This window comes from Nelumbo lutea, chromosome 1 (genome assembly GCF_056320005.1).
Source record: "Nelumbo lutea isolate HS-2025 chromosome 1, American lotus-T2T, whole genome shotgun sequence".
NCBI lineage: Eukaryota > Viridiplantae > Streptophyta > Magnoliopsida > Proteales > Nelumbonaceae > Nelumbo > Nelumbo lutea.
The window spans coordinates 79899740-79914598 of NC_142684.1; the positions used below are offsets into that span (position 1 = coordinate 79899740).

At 37.6% G+C, this 14859-nt stretch overlaps 2 protein-coding genes across 3 annotated transcripts; one reads left to right on the plus strand and one right to left on the minus strand.

Annotated features, from left to right (window-relative positions):
* The first annotated feature begins 419 nt into the window (after positions 1-419).
* Positions 420-6686, plus strand: LOC148875632 (G-type lectin S-receptor-like serine/threonine-protein kinase At1g11300). Its single transcript, XM_088973449.1, has 7 exons — positions 420-1870; positions 2273-2377; positions 4614-4813; positions 4913-5123; positions 5327-5564; positions 5688-5838; positions 5950-6686. Exons 1-7 carry the CDS (start codon positions 526-528, stop codon positions 6256-6258), a joined length of 2559 nt encoding a protein of 852 aa, XP_088829575.1. The 5' UTR covers positions 420-525; the 3' UTR covers positions 6259-6686.
* Positions 6687-8302: 1616 nt separating this feature from the next.
* LOC148875633 (G-type lectin S-receptor-like serine/threonine-protein kinase At1g11300) lies at positions 8303-14036 on the minus strand. Of its 2 annotated transcripts, XM_088973469.1 has the most exons (8): positions 13830-14036; positions 12442-13674; positions 10379-10486; positions 10005-10216; positions 9625-9835; positions 9159-9396; positions 8854-9004; positions 8303-8732 (listed from the first exon to the last, which is right to left on the minus strand). In XM_088973469.1, exons 2-8 carry the CDS (start codon positions 13475-13477, stop codon positions 8427-8429), a joined length of 2262 nt encoding a protein of 753 aa, XP_088829595.1. In that variant the 5' UTR covers positions 13478-13674; positions 13830-14036; the 3' UTR covers positions 8303-8426. The 2 variants fall into 2 exon arrangements, with proteins under 2 accessions (XP_088829595.1, XP_088829587.1); XM_088973461.1 differs by having other exon boundaries at positions 12442-14028.
* Positions 14037-14859: the final 823 nt, after the last annotated feature.

Sequence of the window (14859 nt, forward strand, 5' to 3'; positions counted from 1 at the left end):
CATGATGAAGTTGTGTAAACCTAACAATAGCTGAAAAACCTGTCCGTTAACCGGAAAACCAAATGTCAAAACCACAACCCGTGACATGGCTTGTCACAGCCCTTCTAAATTTCAGCGGCAAAAACGCCAAACCGAGAATCTTCCAGAACATGTAGTTGGATCAGAAAGAAGAAACATTTGCTGTCGGAACAAAAAAAAAAAAAAAAAAGGAAGAAAAAGGCATCTTTCCGAGGTGGACGTCAAAGCCTCGTGGCCCAGGTTCCACAGAATCTTAATAACATTAAAATGGGTTACGTGGCCGTGTTTTCTCCCCGTCGATTGTCTACATTCCTTCAACGAAGGTGGTAGGGAACTGAATTGGTCTGACGGTCAACCTCCTAGCTAGGTCGAAAATAAAAAGGTCAAGGTAAGAATTGGACGGCAGTTCCTTTGTCAGATACTATACTATATTCAGTTTAATTTTCAGTTTTCATTTCTCGATCAGTTTCTAGTTCATTATCATCATCTTCAATAGAAGCACCATTAATGGACGGAACTATGGGTTTCGCCAAGTTTAATAGTTGCTGTGGGTGTTTTGTGAGTTCTTTCCTCCTGGTTCTTTGGTTTTGTCTTCCTTCTATTCTATGTTTGTCCAATTCCAATATCATTACATCAACCCAAAACATTACAGACCCAGAAACCGTGGTTTCCCCAAGCAGCATATTCAAATTAGGCTTCTTCAGCCCCGAGAATTCGACGAACCGGTATGTCGGGATTTGGTATAACAACATGAGCGAACTTACAGTCGTATGGGTTGCTAACAGAGAAAAACCACTCACGGATTCGTCTGGAACCGTTATGATTGCCAACAATGGAAATCTAGTCGTCTTGGATGGACAGAAAACAGTTATCTGGTCGACAAGTGCTTCAAATATCTCACAAAATTCAAGTGCCCAGCTCTTGGATACAGGGAATCTTGTCCTGCAACAAGGAATTTCAAATGATGGCAATAACACAGTAAGTGGAGGAATCTTATGGCAGAGCTTTCTTCACCCTTCTGATACATTCTTGCCCAACATGAAGCTAGGCACCAACGTGAAGACAGGCGAGAAACAACTGCTAACAGCATGGAAAGATCAGTCTAATCCCTCTATAGGCACCTTCTCTGCAGCTGTTGTCCCTCTCAACATTCCTCAGGTCTTCATCTGGAACGGTTCGTCGCCGTACTGGCGGAGTGGTCCATGGAATAATCGGATTTTTCTAGGGGTGCCCGACATGCAATCCGTTTACCTCGACGGATTCAATCTCGATTCTGATTCTAAAGTGGGGAGAGCGTACCTAAGTTTCTCTTTTGTCAGTGATCCTTTATTTGCGAGGTTTGTCATGGACCCCGAAGGGAAATTAGTAGAATATCGTTGGGATGAAGAGAACAACAACTGGTTTATAAAGTGGTCAGCCCCAAATACGGAGTGTGATATTTACGGGAAGTGCGGGCCTTTCGGAAGCTGTAACGCATTAGATTCACCAATCTGTAGCTGTTCCGAGGGATTCACACCCAAGTCTACCGAGGAATGGGGCAAGGGAAATTGGTCCGGTGGGTGCGTGAGGAGGACTCAATTACAGTGTGAGAGAAGCAACAGCACCGGTGAAGTGGGGAAAGCAGATGGATTTTTGAAGGTGAACATGATGAAAGTTCCGGATTTTGCAGACTGGTCTGCTGCTGCTGATATAAAACAGTGTGAAGAGCAGTGTTTGAGCAACTGCTCTTGTACAGCTTATGCATTTGATATCAACATTGGATGTATGTATTGGAGTGGGAGTTTGATCGATATGCAGAAATTCTCTAGCGGCGGAGTGGACCTTTACATCCGTTTAGCTTATTCTGAATTCGGTACGAACATCCTTTCATTCCCCCTCTTTCGATTCCCTGTTTGTCGTCGTAGTTATTCTCGTTCTTGTCGTTCTTCTTGCTTCTTCTTCCGCCGCCGCCTCTTCGTGTGATGATCGACATCCTGTTATTATTTTTATTACTATTATTATTAAATGATAAAATATCTCTTATCCACGTCAGAGTTCGACACTTGCATATATATATATATATATATATATATTTTTTTTTTTGGGGGGGGGGGGTAGAAAGCATGTAGTTTCTGACTCATTCGGTTGCAGAATACACCAAACCAATATTAATTTTATTTTGGTGGTTTGGTTATCAACTCATGCATTATCCACATGCCTGTCTGTCTTCTTTCTGATGGTATTTTTATTTCCTGTCTGTGTTCTTTAAGAGCAGGTAGAAAAGACTCCAAAGTGATTATCATAACAACAGTGGTCATTGGAACAGCTATCATAGGTGTGATAACCTACTTCTCATGGATGTGGACGGCTAAACTAAGAGGTAACGTGCTAATTAGATTTCATGGGTGAGGCTGGGCTTAGCTTAGCATATGGGCGTACATGGGATGTTATTTACTAGAATAGACTGACGGGGTTCAGCTAAATTGCTTAGTTTGACATACAGGCGCGCCAAGCCCAGCCTAAGTGCAGGCCTGGATTTGGGCTACCAATCCTTCCGGCTATCTTTCTAGCAAAACATGTAATATTTTTGGGTTCATATCTGAAGCAACCCTCCACCTTTTTGTTTTTCTCTTAAACTTACCTACCTTGTTGGTACCTCTAAAGTCTAAACACTCTTGTGGTAGACAGTTTCCGTTAGATGCTCCCCCTTACTCAAACTTCATCCTTTCAACCAAAATTTTCTAGGGGAAATTTAGAGTTCAGTCGGGATTTTTATTAACTTTTTAGGTTTTATTTACCAACAACTCCACCAATGATTCAATATCCATTTGAATTTTGTTTCAGTCCCCACTGTACCCCCTCCCCCCTCTTTTTTAAAAACTATTCTCACCCATTGGATCAAATTAATACGAGCCCAGATCAGTATCAATAAAATATGTTTTAACACCCTATCAACATTATCTGATACCGTACATTTCAAACATAATGGGTCGTACTTGTAGGAGGATCTAAATGTGTGGTGTTGAATCAGGGAGTTGGAACATGTTTTATTGACAGAAAAACATAGATAAATAAACAAAATAAGAATAGCTGTATGGTATTAAAATTAATAATAGTGTACACTGCACATTTGTTAGTCAAGGTTAATTTTATCATTAAAAAACAATGGCGCATGTGGATGGTTGACCACTTATTGGGTGTTATTTTCGTGGTTCAGTAAAAGAAGATTTTGAGAATCATATCACCGCGTTTTGAAAATGAAAACAACGGTTTTGAATCACACAGAACCACAACCTCTGTTTCGTTCATGGTTCATTTTTTCTGAGTCAACACATTGTCAGTTTTATTGTATGACTTGCATGTATAAACACAGAACCATCTACTGTCATTCAGCTTTGATCCTAGAATGTTTATATGTCATATGTTTCATGTGTATAAACACAGAATCCCTTGGTCATATCAGCCTTATTTTTCTTTTATGATATTCAAAAAAGTGGGGCTTTTGATAGTTTTGTTACCGTGGTTTGTTGGTTATATAAACAAGATAAATGTCTTCAAATAAAACATGAACACAACCACGATACCCTCTTCCTGTATTATCATTAACTAATCTTTGTTAACTTCATGGATGAGACGTGTGTCCTAAATAAATGTGTTTGTCTGCCTAGGGTTATGGATGATATAAAAGTGGGAGCTTCAGATAATAACCCAATATTTATTTATTTTGTCTTTTTACAAATTATTAACTTTAAATTGCGAAAACGCAACAATAAATGAAAAGAAAGTGAAATAAAAGCAATTAAGGGTAAATTATAATGATCGTTCTTGTATTATGGCGTCAGGGACAATTACCCTCTTAAACTGTTATTTGTGACAAAGATTTCTTAAATTTTTGTTCTTAATTATTGGGCCATTTGGCAAGTCTTTTTTAAAAGATATTTTCAAAGTTCTGACTGTTAAAAGTTATAGTGATGTTTTGCATCAAGATCTTGATAGACTTAAAACCATTTGATTAAGGCATGTTTTCTGTGTGAAAACAAGTTGAAAAAACTGAAAAGTTCCATTTGAATCTTCTCAAAAATAGCCCAAAACAGGCTTCACACATCGATGCACTGTCTTTTGGCGGTTAGATCTCTTCCGAACCAAATGAAAAATGATGAAAATGCAATCTGCCGGGCTTCTAAATAACCGACATACCACATGAAAAGATGTGTCAAACGGGCCTAGAGCGACCAAGAGGACTTTAATATGGTATTTAGAAAATTAATCGAATTTAAATAAATAAGAAAATGGTATCCGACGATTAAACAACTGAATAAAAATCATTTCCAAAGTTAACTGAAGTAACTTCAAAGGAGGGAGTATATTTATCATAAAGTAAATTGACCCCATATATAGTAGGGGTCTTTACCCTAATAGTATACAATATAATAATAAGTAAATATTCAGGTTAAATATAGATGTCCTATCATGGCCTCTACTTGGCATTAGAAATTTAAAATATAGGCCCAACCTGCATGCGAGCAACTCCAAGGACATTGTTCTGAAAACTTACCACCCAAACCAAGAATCAAGGGAATAAGAAATAAGAATTTGATACTAAAATCTTGGAACAGGGCGAAAGAAAATGAAGAAAAACATGGATTTAGGGGAGGTATCTACAGATCTATCCGATGTTGGCATGCTTGAAGACGGCATAATGACAAGTAAAAGAAGGGAACTACCAGCATTTGAACTAGAGGACTTGGCAAGGGCAACAAACTACTTTGATACGGCAAACAAGCTTGGTGAAGGCGGCTTTGGTATAGTGTATAAGGTAAGATTAAACCATGGCCATTCATCTCCTTTCGCCTTAATATTTACTAATTATTATTAAGATGGAGAATTTAGTAAGCTATTGATTATTGATCACCAGGGAACATTGTTGGACGGGCAAGAAATAGCTGTAAAAAAGCTTTCGAAAAGCTCTGGACAAGGCGTAGAAGAGTTCAAGAATGAGGTTATGGTGATATCACAACTGCAGCATAGGAATCTTGTCAGGCTCCTTGGTTGTTGTATTCATGGGGAGGAAAAGATGCTCATCTACGAATACATGGCCAACAAAAGCCTTGATGCTATTCTTTTCGGTAAGATTTCCATTTTAAACAGTTTATTACAGACTTTTTGTTTTCTTATAGAGCTATTTATGTTATTCACACGCTTTCATTAATTTGAACATACATAACACGTACGGCATGAAGAATTTGACACAACTACATTACATTTTTTTTTTTATTTATTTATTTTAGAAAGGTTTCTTATGCTTTAAATAATTTATATTAATTTTCAGATCCAACCAAGCGTACACTTCTAGACTGGAAGAAACGTTTCCATATCATTGAAGGGATTGGCAGAGGGCTTCTTTATCTTCACAGGGATTCTAGATTAAAAATTATTCACAGAGATCTGAAGGCAAGTAACGTTTTATTGGACGAAGAGCTGAACCCCAAAATCTCAGATTTTGGCATGGCAAGGATATTTGGTGGTAGTCAAGACGAAGCGAATACGAAAAGGGTAGTTGGGACATAGTAAGTACTAACTGGTTCTTTTGCTGGAACTGGTTATTTTGATTCTATCATGAATTTGCATTATCTCTATATCTTTAATTAGTTGCTTTAAATTCATTAAGCATTTGGATTATTGAAATGCAGTGGCTATATGTCTCCTGAGTATGCAATGGAAGGGAGATTTTCTGAAAAATCTGATGTGTTTAGCTTTGGAATATTGCTACTGGAGATTGTAAGCGGGAGAAAGAATAATAGCTTTTTCCAAGAGGAGGCTCCTTCAAACCTTTTGGGACATGTAAGATTACGTGTTTCCTGTTGCTTAAGTATTAATCATGCATGGAGCTTCTTCCTTAATTTCTTTTGTATTGGTGGATTCCCATAAGTCATAACTTGTATGTTTTTTCAGGCATGGAAATTATGGAGTGAAGGCACTATCCTGGAGATGATCGATCCAGCCTTACTTGAACCGTCCATTCAGGTAGAAGTTATAACATGTATCCATGTAGGACTGTTATGTGTTCAAGAATTTGCCAAAGACAGACCAACCATGTCTAGCGTAATGTCCATGCTCAGTTGTGAAATTGCAACTCTCCCTACTCCAAAGCAACCTGGGTTTATACAAAAGCAGATTACATCTGATACAGAGTCCTCTTCAAGGAACCACAACATTTTCTCTGTAAATGATGTTACTATAACAATATGCCAAGCCAGATAGGCATTATGGGTATCAGTATATATTCATTAAATTTTGCCCATTTCTTCTGTCTTATTTGATTTCTTCCCTTTCTGAGTACTGACATGCAGCTAGCTCTACCACTTGGCATAGGCCGGAATCGATGTATGGCCAGCCCAAGCCTGGATTGTGATTATGCAATTTGTGCCAAGGCTAGACCCAGCCAGGGCCTGTTTAGGGTCATTCTGGTCCAACAGGCCTATGGGATCCTGAACATGGTTTACTAACATTTTTGTAGGTCTAAATTGTTATGGTCATATATTTTAGGATATTATATTTATGGACTGCATATTTAAATGTAAAAGTAAGATGTTGTCTATGAAAGAAAAAAAAAATGTAAACTGAGAGACTCAAATTCAAGTGAATGGGGAAAACTCCAAGAGGAGGTAGCAACTAGAAGATGCCATTTTGCAACAATACAATTACATGTATATAATTTTAAAGTTGCATGCATAACGCCATATGCATATACTCAAATTTGGGTTGACTGGGTTTTGAGATTCCTCGTTTAGGCCCAACCTATTCTTTGTGGGCTTACAGAAGGCCCAGATCAGTCCAATACTTTACTTAAAAAACCGCGTCCAATTTCCTTGAACCCATTTATGTAAATCCAAATTGAATCTAAATAGATACAAAAAATGCTAATCTTGAGAATTTGAACCTTCCAAAAGGTCCACACTATTTGTCCTATAAATCATATCGACTCTGAGAGTCTGAGGTGCCTTAAAGACTTCACTCCAATTTTTTATCTAGAATGGTATAGAAATCCCGAAGAAACAAAAACGAAAATTAACATATGAATAGATAGAATACAGAAAATGAGAAATACTTCCATCTTTTTTATCTAGAATGTATAACAAGCCTCTAAAATAGGGTTTGACTGTCAAAATTCTGTTCCCAATAAACATATTTCTCCTAAAATTTTTAGAAACTATATATTATATGCATGAATTAAAAACTAGAGTTTTAGACTGTCAAATGAAAATTTCTTGAAATATATTTCATTAAATGCTACCAGGAAATCCAAAAACAAAACACTGAATGCAGGGTCAAAGCAGGGCCCTTTTAAGGCCAAGTTTGAAAGCAAGGTTATTAAAACCGGACCGGACAGGGAACCATTCTGGGTCTGGTTCTCGGGTTGAATGGTCCAACCACCCGGTCCGAACAGATGGCCTGCTCTGACAAAAAAAATTAAAAATAAAAAAAAACAAAAAAAATGACCAAAAACTGTTCCTGGGTCAAACGGTTTGACGGTTGACCACCCAGTCAGGTGACTGGTTTTTCCAGTCTGGTCTGGTTTTGAAAACATTGTTTGAAAGTACTTATTTGAAAAACAAGTGCTTATTCTTACGAGCATTTCGTGAAAAGACACTAATTTTAAATAGGGTGGTATAGTATTTTTGAAATGATGTGGTGGGTCAAGATAGGCTAAAAAGGAAATAAGTACATAAAAATAAGCCCAAATTTTGGGCTTCTCAAATAAGTGCTTATTTTTGTTTTAGACTTATTTTCCAAATACAAATAAGTTCTTATCGGTATAGTCCCATCCCAAAATAAGTGCTTATTCAAATAAGCACTTATTTTTAAACACTCCCAAACTTGACCTAAAACACAATTTCTCTTACGCTCTGCTGAGTTTTGAATGTTTTGCAAGGCTAAAATGGAACATTGGTTTTGATACTCCAGATCTGCTGGTTACTATTCATTCTTCTCGCAGAGCACTCCTCACACCAACCTCAGAGCCACATCTCCCATAATTGTATGTTTTATTAATGAGATGTTCCCAATGCATGTTTTATTAATGAGATGTTCCCAATGCACGGTAGGCTGTGGTGTGAGGAGCAAATCCCAATTCACTATTGGTGGGCTCCAGCAACTCAATAGGAATGCAACTTTAATTTGAGTGTGTATGTAAAGACTATTTGTATTTATGCATTAATCTATACTTGCACAATTGAAGGTGAATTCCTATTAGAAATCCGAAATCCTAGCCATAATATGTCCAGAACAATCCTTCCTGTGCACATTTTTAAACTAAACAAAATTGAAACTGATGTGGATTAATTGGATGATTATCATCCTTGATAAGTAATACAATCTCATCATTTACAATGAAAACAATGAGGAACAAAATTATGTACACTGACATGTTATCGACCATTAAGGGTGGTAATGGTTACATTTGTAGAGCATATATATTGGTTATCTTGACAAGGATCCTTGTCAAGGAGGATTTGCCTTTCAGTAAATGCAGGGTGCTTTGGAGTGGGAAGAATTGCAATTTCACTACTGAGCATGGAAACTACAGTAGACATTGTAGGTCTGTCCTTTGGGAATTCTTGCACACATAGTAGTCCCACATGGATGCATCTCAGAATTTCTGGTTGAATACATGGCTCACATAGTGTTGGCTCAGTGAAGTCTTCCAGCTTGTTTTCATTCCATAGCTTCCATGTCTGCAAGCAATTAACAGAAGTCACAAAAGAACTTTTGTCACCATATTATATATATCATTAATTTAATGATATGGAAACCCATATATAATATGTTGGGTTAGAATGATTTATGCAAACTTACATGATCCAACAAGCTTACATATTCCTGATGATGGAAAAAACTCGTGTTCCTCTTCCCACTCACAATCTCTAGTAACAGTACTCCAAAGCTGAAGACATCCGATTTTTCTGAGAAATTCCCTTGCATGACATATTCAGGGGACATATATCCACTGCAATTCATTGTATTAACAAGATGTTCAGATGTGAATATTAAACTTGAAGGATTGAGGTTTATATTCTCTAAGAATAACAAAACTCTTATACACAATTGTGGATTCAAAGTTGGAAATGCAATTAGTAGAAAGAATTAAAGTAGTAGCTTACTATGTGCCAACCACCCTTCTAGTCCTTTCTTCTTCTTGAGTTCCTCCTAATATCCTTGCCATGCCAAAGTCTGAAATTTTGGGATTTAACTCTTCATCCAATAAAATGTTGCTCGCCTTGAGGTCTCTATGAATGATTTTTAATCTGGAATCCCTGTGAAGATAAAGAAGCCCACGGCCAATCCCTTCTATGATATGGAAGCGTTTTCTCCAGTCAAGGAGTGCCCTTTTGGTTGCATCTGATGTAGAAGGTTATATAAAACAAATTAATTGGACAATCGATGGGCCAATATATATGAGAATTTACTAAGTATTACTATTAGAATAATGATCTCAATTTTAGTTAATTAATAGATTAACATGCTAGAAATTTTGCAGATAGGGACAAATGTAAAACCACTTTATGAGTAAAAACTCATTTATTTTTGGTCTGCATATGGTAAATGAAAGTATTATCCATATCTTACCAAACAGAAAGGCATTCAGGCTTGTGTTGGACATGAATTCATAGATCAACATTTTTTCACCTCCTTCAGTGCAGCAACCAAGCAGTTTGACAAGATTTCTGTGCTGGAGACTAGAAATCACCATAACCTCATTCTTAAATTCTTCTAAGCCTTGTTCTGAGCTCTTTGAAAGTCTTTTAACAGCTATGTGTTGTCCACCCTGTAACTTGCCCTACAAAGAACCGATGATATATAACTCAATTACAATTATGCTTTATTTGCTTTATCAGAAAATAAGAGAGAAGCAGAGATGCTGAGGGAAAATATTTAAAACAGAGAAGGAGCAGTGAGACTGATTCTTTAACCATGAAGTCTGTGATAATTAAGAAATAAACAAATACCTTGTAGACAAGACCAAAACCACCTTTGCCAAGTTTATTTACACTATCAAAGTTGTCTGTTGCTTTAGCCAAGTCCTCAAATTTGAATAACGTTAGCTCCGAGCTTTTCCTATGCTTTATTCTGTCTCTAAGTACGTCTGCACCTAATACCTCTCCAGAAGATTTACTCACATCACTTAATAGCATCTCTGATGATCTTCCATTCTTGCATCCTAATTCAAGAGTCATAAGCCGCTAGTCAGGACGACTCGAGTTCACAAAGCTTTGATCGATGCAGTGTATTTGACAGCGAAACGATAGCACCGGATGACTACAAGCATTTATTTGATAATAACAGAAGAACAAGTGGTGTTCCAAAGGAAAGATGCCATTACCCTTTCGTTTAACTCTCCAACAATAAGCAACGTAGGCTAAAACGGCCACTGTTAGTGTTCCAATAATCACTGTAGCTATGATGATCGTTTTCACGTTCCTCCCTTTAGCTACATTTGAAAAGAACAATTCTAGTTAATATTTAACCAAGTGCTATAAATGAGAAATCTACATACAGGTGGGGATGCAACATGGTCAGACCCACTGGAAAATTATCAAGGGTCCATTTGGTTTGCAGTCAGAATCAGAATTGGAATCAAAATTGAAATCCTTCGGAATTAGGATCAGAATTGTGTGTTCCCATAGCCTGTTTGGTTCATACCGAAATGAGAATGAGAATTGAAATCAGTAGAAATGGAATTTTATTCCCAAAGAAGAAGCAGGAAATGGCTATTCCACAAATGGGAGAATGCAGTAATAGAACCGATTCGAAAAGTCGATTTTTTTACTTATATTTTGGGCTTTTTGGCTCATATAACACCAGAGACCACTATATGAAAGCTCTCCCAAATGAGCACTTTACTAACTGATGGATTACTCGGTACGCACTGGAATTAATACCTCTGCAAACAGGGCTGGGGGTTAAGGGTATGGGATGCGTTGCCCCATTATGCTACTTGTTTAGCCCTATTAACCTTTAACAAAAAAGAAAAACTCTATAATTTCCTCTCTAATTAACAAGTAACATGTCACTCTTCTGATTTATTTGTCCTTATAACTGGTTACTTTGCATTCTTTTAGTTGCCAATCCTGTTCTTAAAACTCAGGGCAACACAGCTAGGATTAATTCAGAAAGCTATCCATCTATCTATACAAAGAAGGTAAGAGTTCCGGACTCTCATGATGATGGTTGATGTTAGCTGAATCGAATGGCTTATTATTATTTTGTCTTTACATGGATAAAGTAATCATGTAATAAAACATTTTGGTACAGATCTTAACAAAAGAATCAGCCATTAAGGTTCTTAGAAACCTAGCTACTTAATGATTTATTTGCAAAAATTATTTAAGTCATTCAGTTCACCGACTTCAGCTCCTACCAAATGGCTGTTGAGACTCTCGGACAAGAATTCTTTACTGGTATATTAGAATTTGTTGACTCTCTTTTATCCTTCTTTTTCAAGTTTTTGTTTTCAGAGTCGAACTACTTCTTTTGGCAAGGAACAATCCCTGAATTACTTGGCTGAACTGAATACTTTAGACACATGGCCACACACCTATAAAAAAATCCACTTCAAAAAATGTGAGATCCATTTGTAATTAATTTCTTAATTCAGATAAAAGATTCATTATAATGACTTTTAAATTATAAATTAAATCTCTTTAAATCAAATAAAGAATTCAAATTAAATATATTTACTAGATAAATAGTAGTCTTCAACAAAATTATATTATTACAAAGAAAAAAAAAAAAAACAAAAGCAGATGATATAGAGATGTAATTGCCCCATACGTAGTATGGGGTCATTCTCTAGTTAAATCTACAAAATGGGGTATCTGACTTGCAACCCAATGCTGAACTCCCACAGCTAGGATTGGCACTTCTTTCTAATGCAAAATTTGCACTTTTGGTCTCATTTGCATTCATTGGCAATACATTTTGCATCTAAAAAACTGATTCAATATTTTTACCAAATTCTCCCCTTAATTCTCTCTCGTTTAAAGTGGGGATCACCTCATTTGGCTTCCTACCTTATTCTTCCTAAACAAACAACGTTCCTCTGCCTCCATTCTCTTTCATATAAAGTGGGGGAATGCATCATTTTACTTCTCAAAAATAAACAAGATAAAATAAAATCTGAAGAACAAATAAATCAGAATTTGCTAAATGCAAACAGGCCAGAATTCACAAGAAAATAAAAGCGGTTGGATGGGGCAAACACGAAAAAGAATTAAACAGACAGAAAGTAAAGAAAAAAGGACCAAAGGACGATGCAAAAGGTGCAGAGTTAAAAGGGCAAGGCGCACAGTCAACCCATAACACATTGAATCATAATGAAATTATATTCGTTCACAATCATATAAACTGTGTTCTGCAAAATATAGAAAGGGGAAGGGTCCTTACCAATTTCTGAATGTGCTAAGCGGATGTAAAGATCTATACCACCCGCAGAGAACTTCTGTATATCAATTAAGCTTCCATTCCAAGACATACATCCAATGCCGCTATCAAATGCAAAAGCTACACAGGCACAATTCTTCAAGCATTGCTCTTCACATGCCTTGACGTCAATGGCAGCTGACCAGATTGCAAAATCTGGCACTTTCATCCTTTCCCTCCTGAGAAACCCATCTGCTTTCCCTGCTTCACCAGCAGTGTTGTTTCTCTCACACAACAGTGAAGTTCTCCTTGTACACCCACTTGACCAATTTCTCATACTCCATTCTTCTGGAGACTTTGGTGTAAATCCTTCCAGGCAAGTACATATTGGTGAGCTCAATGCATCACAGCTTCCAAGCGGTCCACATTTTCCATAAGTGTCACACTCTGTTTTTTGGATCGCCCAGCTAACCCATTCATTCTTCCCTTCATCCCACTGCCTTTCTACTAACCGTCCATCGGAATCCAATTTGAACATTATAAAAAAAGACTCGTCGATATCAGCCACATTCCTTATCACATATACAGTTCCTTCCGTATCATCTCGAACTAGATTTAATCCACTGATATAAATGGAGGACATTGCAGGGATCCCTATAAAGATACGATTGTTCCATGGACCACTGACCCAGTAGGGCAGAGAGCCTTTCAGGATAGCCACTTGAGGTATACCCGTAGCAATAACGCCAAGTGAGAAGTTTCCAGGGGAAGGATCAGAATCGCTTTTGCGTGATGTTAGCGTTCGTTTATCACCGGTTCTCAGGTTGACACCAATCTTCATTGTTGTCAAGAACGAGTCTAATGGATGTTCGAAACTCTCCCATAAAATCCCGTTGTTCGTGATGCCATTACCAGAAGAACTAGATGCTCGCAACACTAAATCGCCATAATCTGAGAGTTGGGCACTTGTGTTGGCATTTGCAATATTTGAAACATTCGTTGACCACAAAACGTGTCTTGATCCGTCTCTAACCACAAGATTTCCATCATCCGCTATCATCAGAATTCCAGAAGCATCTACTATTGGATTTTCTCTATTTGCCACCCATACAATTGTTTGTCCTGGAATTGTGTTATACCAAATCCCAACATAGCGACTTGTAGAATTACTGGGGCTGAAGAAGCCTAGTTTGAATTTTCCACCAGCTGAGATAATTGTTTCCGAGTTTCTGATGTATTGAGTGGGTGTAATGGTGTCTATGGCAATGCAACAGGAGGATAGATAGACGGAGATGGTCAGGAAAAGAGATGTTAGATAATTCCAACAGCCGATCTTCATGGCGCCAACAATGATACTTTCTCCGGCCTATTACCTGTTACTGAGAAAAGGTGAATAAAAACAGAGCACTTACCGTGGAAGACTCGAAGAAGTACCGTATCACGGTGTTGCCTGTTACCGAGAAAAGGTAGAAAAAAACAAGGGAGAAGTACCGATCAGCCCAGCCCCCGAAGTACATGAGAAATGCATCCTGAATCGATGTCAAATTCATGGAAGGCTGGAATTCAGAATTCTGCATCGTGGCGGAAGATAGGAAGAATTATATCATGGCCGGCGAAATTGACAATAGTTTTCATATAAAAAAAGTAGGGCTGACAAATTTGATTTTTGACCTTGATTTGACCCATTCAATCCACCAATTTTGGGTTGACACGTTCACCAATTCGTCTACATTTATGGTCCAAAGGAAATATGGGGAATTAATATTTTACTCCTATCATTGTAACGTGGCATTGCCAAGGTTTTTCGCTTACCTGTGGATGATGTCTCTGACGTTACTGGATTTTGGTCATCACGACTGGAATATTTTACCGATAAATACGGATACACACGGACACGGTGCAGAATTCTGAATTCCAGCCCCCTGCAACTAGTCCTCTCCCCCCTATAAACCACATCCTGCCCGTATGCATGCCACTGTTTCTAATGTTGCCGCAGTGCCGCACTATTTCGAACACTTTGAGTACCTAATTTGTTCGACTTTGGCGATTTCTGAATTATCGTTTTCGTTTATGCTATGCTCCACTAGAACTTTGTTTAAGAACCTAATCCTTTTTCTTTTCATGACCTCGGCATCGCATTGGAACTTAATATCTCACACCTTTGATTTATTTGGTTCAGTTTCCTAATGGTTGACCCAACTTCATGTGTTGGATAGCGAGGCATTTGCAGTAATCCACTAAATGGATCAACACCATCGCCAATGCTGTTATCTCATACACAACACTATAAATCATAGTTATTTGTGCATTTCTAACACGAATCTCCATTTGATTTCAGCTCCGGTGTTGAATAATTCTGTCTTGGTACCCTATCGTAGTGTCACCGATCGCTGATTCAGTGTTCCCAGTAAAAGTCATTATGGACGTCTATGTTGCAGATAC